We start from the raw sequence: 23,370 nt of genomic DNA on the forward strand, positions 1-23,370 counted from the left end.
TCACAGGTGCCCCAGGTTGATCTCTGACATTAGGCTTCACAGAGCTGATGCATACTGCCTAGTTGCAAAAGTTTTTAATATCTTTCCCTGCAATTACTGTTGCACATGAAGATGGAAACTGCTGCAGCTGCATTAACATATATTGGTAGTTATATTATTTCTAGCAATATTAAAATAAAAAATGCATATAACATACATGGATGCAGGAAAACAAATATGATTTGCAATAAACTTCTCTATTATATGGATGCATGCTTTTGTGCAAAAAGTGTTCTTAGCTGTTTACTTAAAGTTTAATTTAAGGTACAACACAATAAACACTCAGTCAAAACTGTGCTGGTTAAAATACATTAGAAAACTGGTTTGAGGCCCAGACTCTGCACTTGATTTACACTATGGAACAATTAAATGCATGAGAGTAAGGAGATGTAGAGACTAGGGTACATGGAAACTACATTGTAGAAAACTCTGGAAACCAGTCCAAAAGGGAAGCCGGCCAAAAAACCAAGACATCTCAACTCAAGGTGGGATACAAAGTGCTTAGTACCCTAAACAGTATCACGATTTTCACAAGAAGAAACACCACTGGTCACAACTACTGAATTCCAGATGTTTATTATCAACCAAATAGCAGCTTTCACAAACAAGTTTGGTTGATAATAAATGTCTGAAATTCAGTAGCTGTGACCAGTGGTGTTTCTGCTTGTGGATTTGTTGGACAGTTGGTTACTACATTTGGTGTATTATCACCATTTTCTCAAGCCCACACTATCATACACACCAATTATAATGTGTGTGTGTATGTGTAGATATAATATTAGACAAACACACACACACACACATATCCCCCACACACATGTAAAAAAAGAAAACAAAGACTAATGTGCTGATAGAACCTATAGCATGCAACCCAGATTTGTATGTTCCCTTTAAATAACATGACACTGGCAGCAATGTGAATTAGCCCACTCTCTCAGTCTGTATTTTAATCTCAGTCTGTATTTTAATCTCAGTCTGTATTTTAATCTCAGTCTGTATTTTAACTTACTTTGTTTTGCCATATACAGTTTTGCTTTCATGGGTTTTAAGTCACTGTTATTGACACAAAATATTGCCTGGTCAGTCTTTTAAACCTAGGCCACTTTTGATATTTGATATTTGTGGTGACCTAACATTAAGGAATTTAATTAGGTAATGCATACTTTTAATTCATAGCTGTAACTGCTTGACTGTTGAGGACACATATACACTCTGATTATAGAACTGATTTAATAAGAACATAAGAGCATTTCACTTATAGATACACACTTTTTTAATTACTCGTCAGAAAAATTTAAGTTATCTCCTTGTCAAGAAATAGCTTAAAATGTCTGAATGCTTGTGCTTATGCAATGCGTTTCTGCCTTCGGCTACAAAGTTTACTTGTAAAATCCATCAAAGTATCAGTACAATCAAATATTTTACACAACTAATAAAGCAATTAACACAATGAACAACAATGAACATAAAAGTAAAAAAGTGAAAGCACATGAGCATCTATGACATTTAGAAAATGATTTTTTTATCCAACTCATGGACAAACATCTGAAAATAAATTTGGAGCCTTGTTTGTCTTCTGTACCCAAGTATTCCCCAAAATGATATCAAACAGATACTTTAATACCTCCTGAAATGTATCAGTATTTCTTAAAAGCTATAAATATGATTTTAGTCAGTGTCTACTATAAAGTCAGAATGCACCACAAACAAATTATCTTTAAACATAGTGCAATAAAAATCCTGATTTTTCAGCTGTATTATTTTCACTGGTACACATGCACTATCTTTTTAAATCTGTTTTGATATGAACACACAAAGCTAATAATACATTAATGATACAATGCTACACCCAGACTAAGCAACCTAACATTAAGAAACTGAACTTCACGGTTAAAGCCAAAAATAACCTCCTGAATACTGCACTCTGTGTCTGGTTTTAATTCCTTTTTCTTTGATTAGTAAATCTTTCTGAGCAGATAATCCAATGTTTAACTTGCTAGTTGACACGTTTAATGTAACTGACATTGTACTTACTGTTGTGCTCGCTCACTGCCAACTTGATATGGAGGGATATGCATTTTTTTTATTTTTATGTTTAACACTTCATTTAAAGGGATATGCATTTGTTTTATTTATATAACTACTTATATTAACCAGCTAAGACCCACTAGATACATATGTCTTTTTTTCTAAGATGACATGACACCTCGATCAAATAAAACCAGCTTGTCAATAATCACATGGCATGCAAAAAGAAACTGAAGGAATCGAACCCAGGTGTACAGGGTGTAACTCATTTGCGATTTATTGTTTTAATCCTCTGTATTATATTGACGAGGGTAAATGCATGTAATTACACACATTTTGAAATATTAGCTGAAAATGTACCATTGTACTCATATTACAGACTCACAACAATCATCTATACTTTGTGAGTGCTGTTATACTCTGGCTTTCTTTTACTCATCTCCAGGTAAACTACTAAGTCCCTTATGCTAGTTCTTTTCAAAATATACTCATTATTTCCCTCCCCACATTTAAGGAGTGCTGATTATTCTAGAACTATAATCTATTGCATTTGACATTAATGTTTCGCTCCTTGGGTAACTGTGCCGTGTGAAGGATTACATGCATAACATAGGGTACAGAAATGACAGACAACAGCCACATATTTACGCTGCTATAGTTTATTAGTCTGTACTAACATCAAACCCTGGGAATGCTTATCTTGTTCAGTTTTAAAATTAGTTATGCTTAGTAGAACAAATGCCTAAATAAATAAACTGCCAAAATGGGCAATTACATTATTTACTTTCAGGTGATCTTCCTGTTCTTCTGCCTTAGAACCATAATGAAAAATTACACTGCAAAAAGCTATTCCATATGAGCACTGATCCAACAGTCATCCATACGTACTGGTAAATTCATAATGAAATCAATGGCACAAAACTATGAAGTGGAGAAAGGTTTCCTCTTAGCAAGCAGAGATAAAATAAGAATAACTTAGGCTACAGTTCTGAACAATCGCTGGGAATTTTATAATGATCCTCACCATCTCAGTATCTACAGCTCTGTCAATACAAATGGAGTTTTAAAGTGACCCTCAACATCTCAGTTATTTACAGTTATTCCTGTCCTTTAAATGTTCCTTAAACGTCTGTCAGGTTAGCTATGCCCGATCATATGGAACTTCACATTTATCAAAATGCAATAAACAAACAAAACAAAATATTGTAAATTTACTGTTTAAAAGCAAATACATTTTGCTAGATAGCAAAAATGTTTTCTTCTCTTTTTCAGTATGCATACAATGTAATGGTTTTCATGTACAAACTGCAACAGAGTTAACATTTCCCAGGAAGGCCTGGAACCCATACTGCACCCTACCAGGCTGGGAACATGTTCTTAACTGCTACAAAATGCCTAGATTCTCACCAACATTATTTCTCTTAAAGCTGTTTTGCACTTTGCATAGTGTGTGTGTGTGTGTGTGTGTGTGTGTGTGTGTGTGTGTGTGTGTGTGTGTGTGTGTGTGTGTGTTTACAGGTCTCTGTATAGTAATTTAATGGGACCAGAATGCTTAGGATGTTTCCATTCCCTTCTCTTCTAAATGCTAATTTCACTGAGTGGCAAACAACTATTTCAAATAAAATACTGATGTTCTGAGGAATTATCTAATCTTTGGCTATGCATAAGTTGTAAGTATGAAGTGTTAAACCAGGGATGAGGGCATTACCAAAAAATGCTTACTAGTTTTTTTTTTTTTTTTTTTTTTTTTTTAAACTAAGTTCTATGAGCAGAACTATTCATCTTTCTTATATATTATATGACTTTGACGAGCCATGACTAAACTGTTTTAAGTTGCATCATTCTGCACAGACTGTTAAAAAACAATGAATATAATTCCTGATTTACTGTTAGGTTTTGCGAATGTAACAAAAGTGACGGCATGCCAATAGTCTCCTCTTACATTTTATACGCCTGATATACACTTGTAACTGGTTTTCAGTACTGCCTGCCATTAAACCTTTCATATATATTGTGATTTGAATATTATAAAATCACAGAGCAGAAGAGGCAACTTTAAGGTTGCAAATCAACTAAGAAGTGACTTAAAAATCTGAAGTTGTAATACTGGATTTACTGTTTGAAGTATACTTCAATGCCATACACCATCTTTCCACGATGTAAAGCATTCAGTTAAAGAAGAATACTTTATCAGACAGTTCTGAGTCCCAAATCTGATCAGGAAAAGCAGGCATGAAAAGGAGTGGTGGTATTTAATTAATAAATCTAACAGAAGGTAAGCTTAATTAACAAGCTTTATTTAAAAAAAATGTCAAAAAATAGACTCTGATGTAATAAACGGTTGTTGTGATTAGCATTCACTACTTCAGCTAATGCAAAAACAAATTCATGTCAAATCGGCTGTATAGCTATACTTGGAGATGAGATACTTTGCTAGCAGCTTAATACGTATTTAACTGAAAACATAAATACTGCATTATGTTTTTCATGGGGAGAATTAAGTAGATACTTGCTTCATAAATAATGTTTTCCTGCAGTCAAGGCCACTACAGATGAACATTCAAATACAATGAAGAAAGGAAACAATAAAAGCAATTTAAAAAGCATCCTTCTGAGGACTAATGTCAGACTGAAGTTATTACCAGGCGTACTGACACTTTCACTGTACACATCTTATACAAACATTGATAAATGTACTATGCTGGCACTCTGCAAAATGCAACAGCGGCCTAAGGAAGATTTATTTAAGAGGGAGGGAGATTTAATAACCTATTGCAACTTTTTCAGTACAGCTGTATGCTCATCACCTTAAAAGAGGAAACAGCTGTGTTGACTTTATATCTGACACAGTAGAAAAGGGACAGTCTTAATTAATTAATTCAACAGAGGACGACAATTGTTTTTAGACATTTTACACTTTAAGAAATAATAATTAGGCTCATAACAGAAAATATATGTATGGGATAAAAAATGTGTAACATAAGTACACACAACTAAATACAGGTAAAGGGATTAATTGTTTTTGAAAACAGAAAAGACATGCATTAGTGCAGTACAGCTCTTCAAGTTTTTGTAGTAAAAAGCATTTGCAATTGCACTACAAGTTTCTAAATTAATATAACCACTTTGTGTACCACTATGGTGAAAATATGCATTTGTTTTCCAGAAACATTTATTATAAGGGTCTTTGCTCCTTTACATAGTTATGCTTATTATGTTTGTAGCCTAGTGAAGGCATGATACAAATTTACGAAAATATTATACACAAAAAAGTTAGCAAAGGTGACCGAGAGACTCCCTATTTATGTGACTGCTAACATCAGTTAGGTGGAGGAAAAAAATTGCAAAGTGATTTTGTGTGTGTGTATGTGTGTGTGTGTGTGTGTGTGTGTGTGTGTGTGTGTGTGTGTGAGAGAGAGAGAGAGAGAAAGAGAGGGGGAGAGAGACTGTGGGTTTGCATGCACCTGTGCACGTGGTGTGTGTGTTAGGGTGTCAAAAAGCTGTCACTAACTGTCACCTCCTCAGTAACAGCAGTCCAAGCACCCAGTATATTAAAGTATATTTCTTTTTCAGACTGTCACTCTTCATAGCTCAGTCACCTCAGATACTCACAAGTATTTCATGTGCAAATAAAACAATGTAGAAAAAAATCCATGGATCACAACACAGGTTCAGCAGATGAAACAGAAGAAAAAAAACAAGCTGCCTCTGTGCTTCTGAATTGGCTTATCATCACCCCTGAACCAACTTTTACCAAATGAGATCTGGCCTTAGGCTATATATTAAAAATGCATATCAAAACAAAAGAAGAAGAAAAAAAGAGTCAGAGTTAATAAATTAGCATATACAGCATTCAAATTCCTCCCCATGTCTACCCTAGTGGCTAATAATGAAACTAAAATCTACAATACTACAAGTTTTACTTTTCCAAGTTTAATATTAGTATTTTTCATGTTTCTATCTGTCACTCCAATGCTTTTGGAATTAACTTATTTTATTTTCAACGGAATAAAATAGGCAGCTAAATAAATATACAAACACATATGCGACATACACACGTGTATGACATATACAGAGATTGATACACACACACACACACACACATATATATATATATATATATATATACACACACACACACATACACACACGTGTGTGTGTGTGTGTGTGTGTGTGTGTGTGTGTGTGTGACACATACAGAGATTGATCTATATACATACACACACCACAGACAGACACAAATGTGTGTGTATGTGTAGAACCCAAGCAAGCATTTTCGTCATAACAATCCAGCATCGTATTAAGAGCAGGATGCAATATAGTTGTGCAAATTAGCGTTTCCTTTTAAAACATTTGGGGAGTGGGATGAAATGTCCGGAAAATAAAAACTTCTAAATTACTTATGCAAATGACAACATTATTTGGTATGGGATAAATATAATGATACAGTTACTAGTGTTTTTACTGGACATTAGGTAAAGAGTTCTACAGAGGAATCAGGCCAGAATACAAAGTAATTTTACCTGCTTTTACTCAGTGCGAACAGTTTCTGTATGCATTTTTATTACCAGCAGAACATTTGTCATTTGCAAAGAACTTCAGTTGTCAAATAGTATCGGATCTCTTCAACACAAAACACAACAACAATGCTCATTTCTACACTTTAACAAGAAACAATACTGAGTAATAAAAGCTACATGGATCGATAAGGAGCCGTTTTAATGCTGTAATCTCACTGCCTGCTAATAAAACCAAATTGTTTTTCTGATTTTTTTTTTAAATAAAACCTGAACAAGTCATTAAAAACAGCGGACAAATTATAAAACAAAAACAAACAAAAAACGGAACATAGCAGTGTGTAGAACAAATATTTTCACATAAATGATGCCATTATCATACCTCTCAGATGTCCAGAGTTTCGCAGAATTTCCAGATTTTTGTCTCAAAATTTTGGTCTACTCCTCTTAAAATCTGTGTTTTCCTGATAAACTACAGAGGACTGAACTCACTAAATGATGACGTGTATCTGAGTTTCGGTCTTCAGAAAATGCAGGCTAACACAAAACCTGTTATTATAGCCACATTTTAAGTTTATAACAGCAATATTTAAAATCTGTCCTTATTTTGGGGCTTCGTCTCCCATGATTTACGGCTTTGTCCAGATTTCTTGTATTAGTTGAGGGGTATACACTAAAGAAACCTGGATAGTAAACACAAACTTAAAAACATCTTATAAACACTCAGTTTTTAATTCTCTGCTGACACATGCATTTGGCAAAGTACTTTGGCGTTAAACATATGCATCCAAAGGCTGCAGTTTAACAAAAGGGTCTGGGGAGCATACCACCCTTTCTAGAAACATATAAAATCTCCACGGGGTAAGAGCACATTTTATGACAAGTTTAACAGCTTTTTAAATATTGTTTGCATATTTTTAGCAGTCCTTGGATTTGTGCACTAGACTACATATGTAAACACCCAGTCCCGTTTCAGCACAAAATATTGCCCTTTAGAGTTTGCTACAGCTGTTATATTTCACACTAATATACGAACACTGCCCGTAAAGGGACCATATATGAGGATTCTCCCATGTGCAATACACAGGTACAGTTACTGTTACTAATTATATGAGGGCCAGGTTTTCTGCTTAGAAAAGGGGATATTCTGTTATATATACTCCGTTTGCCTAAAGAACACGTGATAAAAATTGCACTCAGTCTTGGGTTATGTTGCTTTATATCTAACATGTTTTCTACAGATGTTTAGTTTTCCTGTCAGATTATATACAGAACTACTAGCAGAAAATTAAGTATACAGTGTGACATCTCATGCACAACCAAAAAGGCATTTAACAAAACTAGTCATAATATCCACAGCCAGCTTCATCAAATCTGATTAAAGAAAAAAGCCAAGAAAACGTCTGGACTACTGAGTCACTGAAGCATACATCCAATATGCAGGTCTAAGCTCCAGATTGCTCATTCACTGAAACGGCCCTGATTCCAAAATAATATGCCTTAGATCTAGGAAAGCCTGCAGCTGAACACTTTCTCAAAACAGTGACTGTATCCCCTACATTCCAGCAACAAAAATGCACACGGAACACCAAAAGTCAGAAAACAGTACGGATTATTGACAAGCTGCTATGTTAGGCTATATAATCTAATAACAAAACTTGCCTAATGCAAAAGGCCAGCGTCGATGAACGACTCAGTAAATAAAGGATCAGTCAAACGCGAATATCTCTGCAAAGACCATATGTTTTACAAGCTAAAATGGCTTACGTGCAATCTAGAAAAACTGAATACAATTCACATGCCACTTTTAGAAATTACAAACAAATAATGGAATTCCATACCGGGGCAGTAACAACAGCAATGCTGGCCTGACATGCAACAGCTTTTATAAAATGAAATTCGGCTCAACTATCAAACTTATATGCTAGCAAAAGAAGAATTAGTTTGAACGAGACTTACGTGATCTGCTAAATTTGTGGAGGATCCAGAAAGCTCTTCAGGGTCCGACTTCGAACTACCGTCCCTTTCGTCAATAACTAAGTCGATAGGCATTTTCCCTTTTAAGCAACTAATGTACCGGTGACAGAAGTTATCACATAACTCGTGTACCTTTAAAGGAGAAGGAAAATCATCAGTCTCCGAAATGTTTTGTTTTTCTAGTTCAACAACTTAATTAACGGGTGTAATGGTAAGGCACAAGGAAACGACAGACATTTTGTTGCTGCAAATAATATTCCCTAGAGATCATAAAGCAACAAGTGGTAGTGTGTATGTGTGTGTATGTATGTATGTATATATATATGTATATATATATATATATATATATATATATATATATATATATATATATATATATAAGCGTATGTGTGCCGCGCGCGTGATCAAGAGTGCGCGCGCGCACACACACACACACACACACACACACACACACACACAAATACAAAATTCGGTGTGTTGGAAATAAGCATCTTACTAAATTATCACTGCTACTAATGCCATTTAAAATGTGGGCTTTTACAGAAAACACAATACAGGAGCACCTTATCAGACCATGTCTATGGTTTTAACACATCACATGCATCAAGAACCATGAGCAGCACATGAATCTGTTTTATACCACGTCAGTTTATTTGGCCGACTTTCTTTTACAGTGTGGTTCTCTTTCTCGTGTGGCTGGTTGGCAGATCACAACCGTTACTTACTTTCCATTACCCCCTTTTCTTAACACAGTGGTATCAAGAATGACTGCTTGCCACAGTCCAGAGCCCTGCAGTGACAGAGATCGGGATACCTTTGATTTCGCCTACATATGTGTCACTGCATTTCTGTTCTAGAGTCAATCATCCTCTGCAGTTGGCCACATGAAAAGATGACCACTTGGGAACCGCAAAATTTGTCATATAGGAATTGCTGAGGGTTATGGAGAGGCTCAAGCTGTTGTAAATGGGTAATGGGAAGGGTCCCAATATTTATGAGGTATCTGTGCACATGGCAGATCTCTTTCACAAAACTCATCTTGATAAAGTACTTTAAGACCACAACTATTACTGCTAAATACATCACAAAACAAACGTCACAGTTTGTTTTAAGATTGTAACACGCGCGCTTATTTGAAGCACTTGCAACTCCAGTCTTGACATAGCAATGAAGAATTTGAACAAGTGAGGGAAAAAAAACTATCTTACACAAATGTGATAAAACTATATTTACCTTTTCTAACTCCAGTAGATGAAACCGTAATACCTGGATGGCTTGAATCATCTGGAATAGAGTGTCAAATGCTTAGTTACTTGTGGAATGAATAGATGCATCAGAACCTTTCATATGAAATACTCACTTAAATACAAATATATACGGTTTATTACATTGTTAATGGGGTAACTGTACGCTGAAACGAGAAATGAAAAATAAAATAAAAATAATCTAATGCGTCCAATCATTTTTTGGGTGGGGTAATCAGGGCTTCTCCACCTGTAAACTATTATCCCTGCAGGGCTACAGGCGAAATACAGTGCAACAAACCGAGAAACATTTCGCTAAGGTTCAAATATGCACCCCATGCTTTAAAACACAGATTGCTAACATATTAAACACAGTAACTGCTCATTGTTTAAAAATGTATTGTTTAACCTTCATGCATTCCCCTCACGCTCAGTTACAAAGATACGACCCACAAATTACTCAAAACGACCCAATTCAGCCACCCACCCCAATCTGCTGTGGAGATATACATAAACGTTAGTGCCCCCAAAGTTCTAACAGCATTGTTACAAGGCAACGGCCCTGATTGATCTTGTAAAATGTCTACAAATAAAACTATGGTAGGTGGCCAGCCTGAGATAGTGTAGGGGGAAAAAACTATAAAGACAAGTTGTCAAATCTTACCAAATTGTCCAGCTCTGGATTTGACGAAAAAAGAGGCTTTTCCGCTCGGACCTACAACAAGGGAAAGCAATATATGTCACTCTCCAAACTATGCGACGGCTCAAGCTATGCAATCCACACCAAGAAGATGGCAAGTAAAAGGTGCCTTAATGTACTGCAAACAGGGATTCAAAAGTCATTAATAGGAAAACTTGCTGTTTACATGTTAGCTGTGTTTAGAATAACTGCTTTTTATACAATAGGTGTGCTTTCAACCACTGTACAATAATGCGGGCTAAATTTACTTTCAGCGTGCTTAAACAAAACAAATTTACGGGGCAAGTTTTTGCCATTGACATTTAATTTCCAAATACTGCAGAGTGAGGCAAATTCCATCCAAAGGTAATGGTCAAAGGGCGCGTGCTTTGACTTTAAAACTGGAGCCCAGGTATAAATTGATAGGCCTGTGTGATAACATTTGGTTGTAGTAAATGCTGAAGAAGGAGATAAAGATGACCTGCTTGGCGAAGACTGCGATGTCCTCATTGAAGGAGTCCGAAGAGCACACATCACCGCCTGCCACCCCGGGTTCTCTGGGGGTACACGTCGCTAGCTCGCACTTTTCAAACACCAGTGCTAGCAGGGGAAACAACGGATGACTGTAAGGGCGAAAAAAAGGAAAAGCAAGTAAAAAAAAAAAAAAAAAAAAAAAAGCACCCACACACACAGACACGCACATACACTCGCGTGCAAACACACACACAACACACAAACATGCAAGAACAGCCACTTTTCATTTTGTTTTGCAGTTCTGGCCCTTGAGACTGGCTTCTCTGCAAAACACCATTTTGACAGGTCCCCCACAATTCCCAAACTTTGCCAAGCACTCCATGTTTAGAAAGCAACTTAATTGTACCTAATAAAACACATTTCCTGTAACCTGTACTTTGTATGTGATGAAAACGCACAACTACTTGGACAACAGGACAGACGTACGACTAAAACACTTAAAACAACACTGTAGTAATACTGCTAGTATATTTAAGCTTGTTATACAGAAAGTAAAGATCACGGATGTAGCAATCACTGGATGGCAAGTAAATGCATAAAACCATCTGAACTACACAACACACCATAAGAAAAAAAATCTGATTAAACTGTATTTTATTGCATTCAATAAAGTGTGAGTACATGTATGTTTGTTGGCCAATTGTTTACTTGTCAGCGTGTACCTTATGGTTATTATTACAACTTAGCACACCACTGAAATATGCAGTCTTATCAAAAGAGGTATGCTTCAAAAAGCATATCAAACTGCATTTATTGAAGTTTCATGGTACTTGGCCATCTAATGAATGTTTTCCTCAGATATATATTTGTTTACAATCTGCATGCTAAAATGACAGCACATTTCTCTTAGTGGTTTTATTGATTAAAATAGGTATTGTTTTTTTCCTTCAACAAAATTGTTTATGCAGTTTGACAATATACTGTTTTGTGTAGATATACAATCAAGATGCTCATCACAGAATGCATTTAGCCACATTAATGACATTTTGGATAAGTAAGACATTAATAAGTATAATTTTATTATTCACAGCTTCAGTTCACAATCTCCACAGTGCTTACTGTCTTTGTAGACAGTTACCTTTTGCTAATAATTCAGGTTACATATTTCTGAAGTTATACTTCACTGTTAACATTAACTACCATAATTTTGCCCAAGCGGTGCGCACAGATGGTGTGTAAACTGTCTAGGCGAGCCTCTACTTGTATGCTCTTTTTGCCCGACTTGCCTAACTTATTTATGTCAAGCACAATGAAATTAACTTGCTGCTGTTGTCCCTCCTTGTTGCATTTTGTACCTACCCATAAATTGAATCTTTGTCCCGCTTTAGGGCATCGTTGACAGCCGAGCCCATGCTGGCTTGCATGACATTGGGATGGGGTGCGTGGGCTCCATAGTGCTGGCTGGCGTGCAACGGTGGCCCGTGGTTCAGATGGTGCACCGGGGGGAGCGGCCGGGGGGCATGAGGGTCTCCGTACATGGAAGCCGGTACCCCCACTCCATCTATCGCACCGTAGTGGGGAAGCTCATCGTACTGTTAAAACAAAACAAACAATACAGGACATATTCAACACTAAGATCAAGCAGGAGCACTAACGACACACAGACAGACGCACACATACACTCACACACAAACACACGCGACAAAACTGACAGGCTCGCACACATACAGACACTTGTCAAGGTAGCAGCAATTCAGATCGTTCAAAAAAGTAAATAAATAAATAAATAAATAAAACAGAGAGAAAAAGGAGTAAAAATGAACTAGAATGTGAAGAAAAGAAGAAATGATGAAAATAAAAAAAATCAGATTTTTAGAAACAACAAACGTTAAAAGTTACCAAAAACATCATAAGTTGCAATTCTCCTTTGCCCCTTGTCAGCCTCTGAGAAAAACAAGCAGCGGTTTCTTGATGAACCCTATAAAACGCTGCTGTGTGGGAAAAGCTCTGAGCTCGCTGGTTGGACAGCAACGCTGGAAGGGATTTTTTAATAAAATGTATATATTAGCAGCAAGAGGTTAGCAAATCTTGCTGTTATTTGCGAGTGCTGGCCGCCATCATCAGAAGAAGAGAGCGAGCGATCGGACAGGCCCTCTCCCTTTCTCTCGGAGAGGATTTATCTAGGTAAGTGTTGGAGACTTAAACCTACCCTTTGCGCCATCAGTCTGCGCTCCAATAAACTCCGGGATGTGTCGTATATTTAATATCCCAGTCCGCTTAACAAGTGATTTAAAGTCTGATTCCTTTTCCAATCCAGTTAGAGACTTCTCCTACCCTCCAGAATAGAAAATAGTAAGACATTAAGACCCCTGAAGAGTTTGTGGGATATTTCTTCCCCCCACTTTTTTTTCTTTTTCTTTTTTTTCTCTCCACTCTGACTGCCTGTTTGTATTTTGCTACATACAAAAATTGTCAAGCTCCAAAAAGTGAAGGTTACGATCGGCCCGTCAACAACCCGCATGTAACCAAACTGTCGTGTCTCATGGCTTTTTGCCACTCCAGCTGTCAATCAAAGTCGGGGGTTGTCAAGGTAGTGAATGAATGATGGCTGATGATGAAGAAGAACAGAGGAGGAATCTTTTTAAAGCCCTTTTTTTCTCCCAATCAACTCCACAGCGCTGCTTGTTGTGACCCTGGCTTTTCTAGTACTGTGCAGGAAACAAAACGCAAGGGGAAGGAATACTTTGCGATGCTGTTTTGCTGGTTCTTTTTTTGTGTGCAAGAAGTCTCTCTCTCTCTCTCTCCCTCTCTCTGTGAGATGAGTGAGTGTCAGTAACTGTTGGCAGGTTGGCTGCTTGCTCGCCTATACAAGAGGCTCAGTTCGTAGCGCCGAGCGGCGCGAGAGGGGGATGACGGAACCCGGAAGTGGTGCTGGCCCGAGCCAGTCGTACAACAGCACTGCAACTGAGAGGAGAGGCCAAGCGCTCTGATATGCACGCGATGCAATGAGGACGGCTTCAAGTGCGCGCGGGGGGATTCCACACAGCAGAGCAAGCACTGCTGCTGCTGCTTGCAGCATTCCCAGTGCAGATCGCCAAACTAGCCACACAAGAAACAGCAACCTGTACAGATATGTAGCACTATGCAAAGCAATCGGCACATGAGTCTGTTTTGCATTTCACAACCTAAACTTAAACATTTTTGAAGAAAACTCAGAATGGATACCCGATCGATTGATGATGCATACTTTACATTTTTTTATATTTTATAACATCATCTCTTTAAATACATTGAATTTATGCTAATCATGTTACTTTCAGATTTGTATTGACATGTTGTGGTTCACCTGTCTCAACCGTTTTTTTTTTTCTGTTGCATGTTGCTTAGCTAGCACTCAACACAGTTTCCACCTGCCTAGTGTTTTCTTTCTGAATGATTTTAAAACTTTTCTTCAAAGAAATATTTACTTTGAATCAGTTATTCAGGCAACATGCAATGTGACAGCTAGTGCGTGTGTTTAAAGGAACTGGCAATATTGTATTCTATGGGTCCGCACTAGGTCATGGATTTATAAGAATGCATGAAATGTCTGCCTATTGAGAGTCAGTCACTCAGCCTGCTGTTTTTAATTTATGTTTCCGAAGCTTAACTTCTTGTCTCTGTTGTGGTTGTCAAATGTATACTTAGTATTAACTCCATAAAGCCTATTAATAGTGGTGCTAATTGCAACATGCTTATTTAGCAACTTAAATGAACTGGCTCACCCCCTTGAACACAGAATGAACTTTTCCAAGGGGCCAAAAAAAAAAAAAAAACGTTTCTCTTTTGTGTGGAAAGTAATTTTTGTAGGTTTCTTTCGTCCAATCACTTGGCTGGGACTGAAGCCTGCTACCTCAGAGCAGTCAATTACCAAAGCTCCCAGAGATCATCAATCATATGGAAAGCTTGAAGTTTAAGGGAGGAGCGATGTGAAAACTATCGATTGCTGCAGTTTTGTCCCTTTTTCTTTCTTGTTTATGCTCGCTTGCGTTCTTAAACTTAAAGACGTCCGTCTATCCCAATTAATATTTTGACTTTCTCAGTGCAAAGAGCCCATTTGTGACGTGACATCATATACGGACTGCATTTTTTCCAAACAAAACCATGCATATTCTGTAAGTGGTATTAGATTTCCCAAATCAGAAAAAGGACAGTTTTAGTTTTGACGGCATGTGAATTTGATGCGAGGAGTAAGGTGCCAAAGGTCAGTAAAACCCCTTAAAATGATGAATGACCGAGTATCTGGGATGAGGATAGTATTTACTAAACCAATTAAATGGTTTGATTAAATGAGGCATCATAAGAGTAGTGCCATTTGAGGAAAAGCGAACCCTTGCATAGATGGAATGAAGTACTTGTAGTGTGCAGGGCTGACAAATACCAGTGGGCATTTCAGCTGTTCCTGGAAGCCTTCAGCACGACAGTGTAGATCGCATGCTAGCAATTTTAGGGAAGCAACGGAGGACAGTCTACCCCCTTATATTTTCTAACCATTTACTGATGTTTAAACACAGAAGACAGAAGAGGATCTTCCAATCCCGGCACGAAATACTAGAAAGCTATTTAATTTACTTTTTGTGGCATTTTGAAATTTACTTTTGGTTGCTTTTCCGGAAAGGGAGGTGAGTACAAATAACTGCTAATTAAGTATCTATATAACTGTTTATATACAAAATCATATTTTATTTACCATGACCGTATTGCTAAAGGCAATTGAAATGCATTGTTTTATGTTGAACTCTAGGCTGTTGACACGGTTTACCATATTTCTGAGTTAAGAACGATTCCAAACATGATTTGACTACACCTAAGGCATACGACAGTATTCAACTTATAGTTTCTCTTTTCATTTGCAGTACCTAACGTGACCTGGAATTACTTTTCCGTAGATATCAGCGATTTGTGGAAGTCGCAGCTACACACTAAAGATGTTTTGCCCCATGCACCCCAACACGGGGAGGGGTGCACACCCTACCACCCCGCTATTATTTTTTTTATTTTAGAGATCACTGTACCTCGGAGAAAAGGACATACCGACATACAACAGTTTTGGACTTAGTTTATTTGCCAAATCGCACGTACTTATCCGCAGTTACAAGGATCACATTTAGGAGTCATCAGACTCACAACAAGCCCATAGTTCTCAACACTCAGGATTTTGCCTCATATTTTTGGTCTGCTCCTCATGACATTTGTGGTTTTCTTGCAAATCACTGAAGATTGAAGTCACTAAATAATGAAATGCATGTGGATTCCAGACTTCATATCCTTCAGAAAACGCAAGCTAACACAAATCGTGCTATTCGTTCTAGCAACTTATTAAGTTTGTAAGAGTAACATCTGTCTCACTTTCGGGGCCTTTGTCCCCCATGATTTTAGGCTTTGTTCCGATTTCTTGCGCTAAGAGGATGACAGGCAACAAAAACAGTTTTGAAAACTGCTAGAAATCACGTGCGTTTCTGAACATTTAATATTTGCAATATGTGAACTGGTTAGCTTTTCGTCTTCCGATGGTAATTGCTGTAAATGGCCCACTATCACGGGAGCGCGCGGGCGAACACACACACACACACACACACACACACACACACACACACACAGAGTAAAGAATAATAGTTTACCTAGATTGCACAGAAAGTCAGTTGCGTTACACTTGGAATTAGCTGCTTCAATGTTAAAACAATGTTTAGTTGTGTTAGCGCCTTACTTAAATATAATGGCCTAAGTTATTTCCACAAACGTTGCATTACATGGTTAGGTCACCGTTTGTGTTATTATAATAATTATTTTGCAATTTACATTCTTTCTCACACAGGTCTGCACATGTTGGTATAAATAATCCCCCGGCTGTAATTTCATTTTTGAGTGCGCCCTGTTTTTTTTCTTCTTGTTTGGGAATTTATTGTAAAAAGAGGGCTAAATAACAACAGTATTTCTGAAGCATGAACCCAATTTGAGCTCTTGTTTTGTTGTGCACTTTTTTTTTTTGCATTATTTTTATTTATTTATTTTACATTTGTTGACTGGGATAGTCCGACTGGATGCATGCCCATTTTCAGCGGAGGCCCGGGGAGAAAAGCTCCAAGGGTAAGCAGATACAGCATTACATAACACCAGCATTACATATTACAAACAGTCTATATACAGAGATTACATAAGTAAGCAAGTTAAACAAGTTCCACAGGTTACAGTTAATGCTGAGCACAAGTCAGGATTAAATTAAATTACACAGTAAACTGGTTAACAGATTTTTACACTATACTTGGAAAACCATAGTAAACATTACATATGTGGAAATATTAAAATTTACACTATAATAAATGCAGTCCCTAGATGCATTTTAAATTCGGCGAGGTAAAACAAAGTCTTGCCATTGACTAACCTTTTTGTTGTGTGTATCTCTGATAATGCGCATAGAATTCAGGTGTGTGTGTGTGTGTGTGTGTGTGTGTGTGTGTGCGCGCGTGCGAAACAATACATTGACACAAAATGAAGAACATAAGGACGACAAAGTCCTTTAACAGATAGTTCTCATTTTAATCAAACATCTGCATGTGGAGAATCAACTTCATTATAATATAGTAGTGTAGCTAGTACAGCAATCAGCAAGCCCAATGTTTTGCCATGGCCCTAGAAGACTTTAGCAGGCAGTAAAATTTCCTCGTGTGGTGTCGAATTAGGGTCACTTTAGGGTTAGAGCTCTCAGTGTCCTAGTGGGAGCTGTCCTGCTGTGTGGAGAATCATTAAAAGCACAGGATCCATTTCAAGAAAAACAATGCTAAGACAATCGCAGTGCTAAATAACCACGAAACAAGTCACAGCGTACAAGTGCCCCGGATTTCACACGAATGAACTCACCACTTTTCGCTTTTATTTTAAATACATATCCTTAGATTGTTGGTGCCTACCCAAATGATAATTTTGAGATTAACTCATTTAGACATTCTTTGTACAAAATCAAATAAAATACAAACTCCACCGACTGAAAATTTTGAACACTAATGTTAGCATGCGTCTGCAGAGAAGTTGCAATTTAAGAAGTCACTTGGGAACGGGGATAAATTAAAACCCAAGTGTGCAGACGCCCAGTTAATACCGCTACTGTATTTAATACGGAACAGCATTAATTGACTATACTGTTATTGTATGCTACAATACATCACACTTTAGTCCCTAAGACTTAATATAGTATTTATTGCTAATCTGGTTTATTTAAATTCGCGTGGTTTAAATCCTCTTAGTGAACATACATCTGTTGGCATAATTGACCTGGTCGGAGAAACAAATAACATGGGCCTTAATCTTGTTTGCAACTTTGTTCTCTGTTTGTTTGTTTGGTAGTACAAGGGGCTTTTGGATTATGTAAATATTATACTAACGATGAACGTCAAATTTATAGCATAAAGTATAATTAGGTCAAATATAGTTAATGAGTTTTTTAAGTAAGGGGCGCTATTTTTAATTGGAAAAAGAAGCTTTGATACCTATTCCTTGATACACACACACACACACACACACACACACACACACACACACACACACACACACACACACACACACTTGTTTTCGGATAGCCTTCAGAGCATCAACCTTGTATGAAATACCTAAGTGATAATTAGTGAGCACTTTTGTGCATTCTAAAATGTATAATTTTGTGCATTTATACGTCATAATATAATTTTTAAATTAATTTGCTTTAAAAAGAAGTAAATTGTTGACGTTTATTGTGTTCTTTTCATTTTTTTTTTGAGGTTATGGGGTTACGTTGCTCACAGTTTGCCAGTTCAATCTTTTGGAGATGCCTAAAACCCTGTTAAGAACAGACGCTTCAGTTCACAATAATCCTTTTTTTTGGGGGGGGGGGGGGCACATAGTCTTAGGGAAATTAAATGGACATGCTAGCTAGGAAAGTACTTGGCTTGCAGTGATGCAGCGTTGTCCATCACATGTTCAAGGTTCTTTGCGAGCTGCTTATCCTAAAATTTAGACCACATTTCGAGGCGCTTTAATAATTGTCTTATTATTCGTTTTGTATAATTTAGCAATTACTTCTCGCTGGAATGTCTTTTTACATTATCTTAGCTGCATCAACATCTGTGGGACTCTCCACATAAGTAATGCACACTGCAGGATTCCCAAACCTCCGCACCATGTTTAAATTAAATTTTAGGCTTCAGATTAGAATTGTAAGTTTTAATTTAGAACGAAGTTATTATTTCTTCAATACGGGAAGTTTAAATATCCAAAAGATTTATTTTTCAGCCACAGTGCTGCACATCAGAGGAGCTAGCAAAATCTGGAATCAGATGTCTTCCTTTCCTGAAAGCTGGCGAGCTCTTGCAGAAGGGTAACATTTATTTTATAAATAGCCCTCTAGCGCTATCTGGCGGGACTCCAATAAATGCGGAAGTGAGCTACTAAACTGCAGTTTTCTTAAAATAAGGTGCCTACCTACCCCAGCTACCACGGCTAAACACACCTTATTATTTGAAATAAAATATATGTTTTCAGTAGATGCTCAGACTGCATTGAAAACTTTTATTTCATTGATCAAGTAAAATTAACTTTCTTTACTCACAGTTTTATTTTCATATGTTTTTTTTAGAAACCAGCACCCTCAATTCTCGTTCAGAAAATGTATCTATTTTTTTAACTGTTAAAATGTTTTAAAACAGCATTACAATGCTCTACAGTCATTGCAGATACAAAAGTTTCTTTAAGTATTGTTACTACTTCTTAAAGAAGATGCCGGGTACTTTGTCATTTTCCTTCTACAAGACTCAAACACAAGCATTCCGGTTTATCTCAAAGGGCTTAATGGTTACTACTGGAACGTTTGTTTTCGTTTTGCTGATGTAATACTGTAAGGCTTGTTGTTAGAATGACGTTATAACTTGAAAATGCTTATGTAACTCACATCACAAAGCTATTATTAATAAAGTGTTGATGCAAAAAAGCCAAGGAGATTTAATTTTCTAGAGTAAACTGACTGGGTCAATTTTGAACTTAGAGAGAAGCAAGTTACAGTCATTGTTGACTGTACATAAAAGATAAAGTAAATTAGAAATGAATGGGAAATGTCAAGTGATGGAGATAGGTGCGTCTTTGCTAACCTACGCCTTTTCGGGTTTCCTGTAAGTTAAGGGAAGACAAGTGCAATTCTCAGAATATTGAAAAATTGACTGCTATTGAGAGAAATAAACAATCAGTTGGAAATATTATATCCTAGTCTGAAACAACAGTATTTTATCCAAAATATACATCCAAACAGTCCATGCCGGACTATGGAATATGGACGTTTTCTTTTTATTTAATACAATATAATATGTTATTATAACCAGAGCCCCCACACAGATTTTATCATTAATAGAGCATTTACGTTAAAATAAAATAAAACCAACGATGCAATGAAATTATTGTTACAGAATAACGTCAAAACCTTGCAAAGTAGTTCAAAATGCATAACATTTTCCACGGGTTGAGACCATTTGCTCTAAAGCTATGCAGCTATTCAGATAGTTTAGTAGCTATTTTAATATGGAACACAATAAATTTAGCCTTAGGAGGTTGATTCTTGCGCACAAATGGGTCAGGCTGTGCATGCTTTATTTAATGCAAGATTGTGGTATATCATACATAATACGCTTATTACTAAACACTACATATTTCATGTGCTGTATTCGTGTAAATAATAGCCATAGTGCTGTGTTCAGTATTACATGAAGACTATGAAGCAGTTCAGTTATAAATATAAACCCAAACAAAACTGTCAATTATATGAAGGAACGTATAGTGGAGTCTTTTGTTTCCTCACTTAAGTGACTGCAACTGTTTCATTCACTCGTATATTTCTTCATATTGTCAATACTGTCAGAACTGTCAGCTTTATTACAATGTATTCCTAATGCATTTCAGATCTGTTAATTTGCATATTCCCAAAATCTCACCCAAGTGGATTGGCAACATCTTCCTTAATGTAAATCATGTCATCCGCTCTGATAGTACGGCACTGCAAGGGACATGTTGGTTTTAAGAATATAAATCAAAATATTATGCTGTTTGTGTATTGGTCTTGTGGCAACAAGCTTCTCTGTGTGTTTAGCCTAACAGAAGGACCAAGGCACAAACGCTTGGACAGGACAGCTCTCGGGAAACAATACGTCATTAATACAATAGGACAAATGTCTAAAAGGCAAAAACAAATGGATGCTTTCAAAATCGGAAGAAGAACAATCCACTTATGTAACCTTACCAAAAAAAAAAAAAGCTCAAACATAGATAAGTGAATAAATATTTCCTATATTTCTAATTGTGCATATCTTTTTTTCTCTTTTTAGGCGTAATGAAGGGAATGGTGAATGTAAGAGTACTTTTTCAGGAATCCCTTTTCTTTATCCGAGGACTATCCAACAAGAATCGGCAACCGAAAATGTTTTGTTTTGCTGACAAATTGAGTGGACTTGAAGAATTTTGCTTTTTCCATTAGGATCGGTGCTTGAGCTCCTAATTGTGTGGCTACGTATGAGGAGGGGGTACTGCAGGTAAGGTGAGGGCTGGTTATCGGGGATGTCCTTGAAGACCTTGTGAATTCAGTGTTATTCTATTTAAAGTGTCTTGCAGTTCTACATGGGGCCACTCGCACCAAGGATTGAACTGCTTTACACAACGCACGAAATTTTCTCTGCTTTTATATAACGCTAACAGCAGACGTGTTGGATACACAACTCAAAGTGAACTTTTTTAACATTCTCAATAATCATTTAAAATAATTGTAATATAAGAGATGTAGCTAATATCCTTATTTATTAACCAGGTAAGTGAACCTGTGAACTGATCGGTTTGGATCATTTAAGTCATGAAGAGCCTACACCCCCCCCCCCAAAAGGCGCATATCAGTACCGGCATCAACTAAGCACTGATGTCAATGTACCCAACTTAAGTCTTAAACGCTGATAACCTTATTAAGGGAAATAAGTTTTTACTTGATAATATGGTCCAAATAACGTCCGACCATCTGAAAATTTTAACGGGTCACAAAATGCATTATTTCTGTAACTCTTTCCGTCTCTGGTTTGCAATGCCACCAAATGTGTGCTCCTCGTTTATATAATATAGACAAGAGGCATATTTCAAAAATTTCATATTACTGGCAAAAGTTAGTACTGTAAAGCTATTCTGAGAAAACTGTACGTTTATCGGCGTATTTGTGCACTGCAGCCTTTTTCGGGAAGGCAAAGGGACTTGTTGTAACATAACGCACATTGCTAAACAGTATAGTGCTCCTTTTGTGCAAATGTTGTAAATTATGACTAGTGCCCTTCAGTGAAACGCTAAATTCCCGTTATTGACTTAATTGTGAAGTACTTCAAAATAAATAAGAGGTGTCAGTCACCTTATGGTATCACATGCAGGGAGGGTTCTTTAAAATGCATTTGGTTAGCCCAAAGAGCAGTAAATGCATGGGTCCACCCCCCCCCAAAAAACAAAAAAAAAAAAAAAAACTATTAGCGTTAACCTTTGCGTGCTCTAGTGTCTCTTACAGATAATTATCTTTAGTAAATAATGCATTTATATTTTTCTGTTCTTGGCTACTTGCTGCAAAATAGTAGCGCAGAAACAATAGAAATACAGTTAAAACGGAGCTGCTGGCTGTGGCTGAGTGGCCTTTAAAGCCAGCTTTTCTGTGTATTGGTTTCCTTTGGGTCTTAGTTTAAATTAACTGTGTTATGCGTATGGGATCCGGTTATAATCTGCCATTTGTCTTTCTGTGTTTTTATTTTTAGGAATGTCACAGCCTGTAAGAGATAATCTGACCGTCAAATGCCGATGTTTCCTTTGCGCTTTGGAAGCACTTTTGAGTACAAAGTACTTGCATCATCAACGGGTTCACCTTAACATTATTTTTTGACTTTGATTTTTTTTTGCTGCTGTGTCACAGTTGTTGTTGCACTAAGTTTGTCTGATATACTTAGTTACATTATGAAACATTCGCTGTCATTATTTTTGTTTCATTTTCTTAAATTGCAAATTAGCCTACTGGTAGTGTTTACTCACTTCTCTTTCATTACTGGTGTACATGACAAATAACGTCAGTATTAAATAAGACAACGCAGAGTTACTGGGTCAGTGATACATTTTTTGAGAAAGTAACCATTTAAAGTTATAATATTTTGCATTTTTAGTTAACACGTGTTTGTATGCGGTGTCATGAAGGGTGACTAACTCAAACAAATCTAGCATTTAATAATCAGATGACCTACACTGGAAATGAACATGGAAACAAATCTGCAGTGTTGTTGTGAATTTAGAACACAGTAATATTTAATGTTTCCCTTCCTTCTATACTCAATGAATAATAGAAACAGTATACACA

At 36.8% G+C, this 23,370-nt stretch overlaps 1 protein-coding gene across 13 annotated transcripts in view; it reads right to left on the minus strand.

Moving 5' to 3' along the window:
* MEIS2 (Meis homeobox 2) overlaps window positions 1–14,016 on the minus strand; it is a 325,597-nt gene extending 311,581 nt beyond the window's left edge. For 3 of the 13 annotated variants that reach the window (XM_044075978.1, XM_044075961.1, XM_044076030.1), the window contains exons 1-6: window positions 12,858–13,933; window positions 12,318–12,550; window positions 10,966–11,107; window positions 10,470–10,520; window positions 9,795–9,845; window positions 8,544–8,693 (exon numbers count right to left, since the gene is read on the minus strand). In XM_044075978.1, coding sequence (XP_043931913.1) covers window positions 8,544–8,693; window positions 9,795–9,845; window positions 10,470–10,520; window positions 10,966–11,107; window positions 12,318–12,550; window positions 12,858–12,869 — 639 coding nt within the window. In that variant the 5' untranslated portion in view covers window positions 12,870–13,933. Of the gene's footprint in view, window positions 1–8,543; window positions 8,694–9,794; window positions 9,846–10,469; window positions 10,521–10,965; window positions 11,108–12,317; window positions 12,551–12,857 lie in introns of all 13 variants that reach the window. The other 10 variants (XM_044075970.1, XM_044076031.1, XM_044076015.1 and 7 more) reach the window with 7 other exon arrangements.
* Between the last annotated feature and the right edge of the window lie 9,354 nt (window positions 14,017–23,370).

Source organism: Protopterus annectens, chromosome 1.part1, assembly GCF_019279795.1.
Source record: "Protopterus annectens isolate FY-2018-M chromosome 1.part1, PAN1.0, whole genome shotgun sequence".
Taxonomy (NCBI): domain Eukaryota; kingdom Metazoa; phylum Chordata; order Ceratodontiformes; family Protopteridae; genus Protopterus; species Protopterus annectens.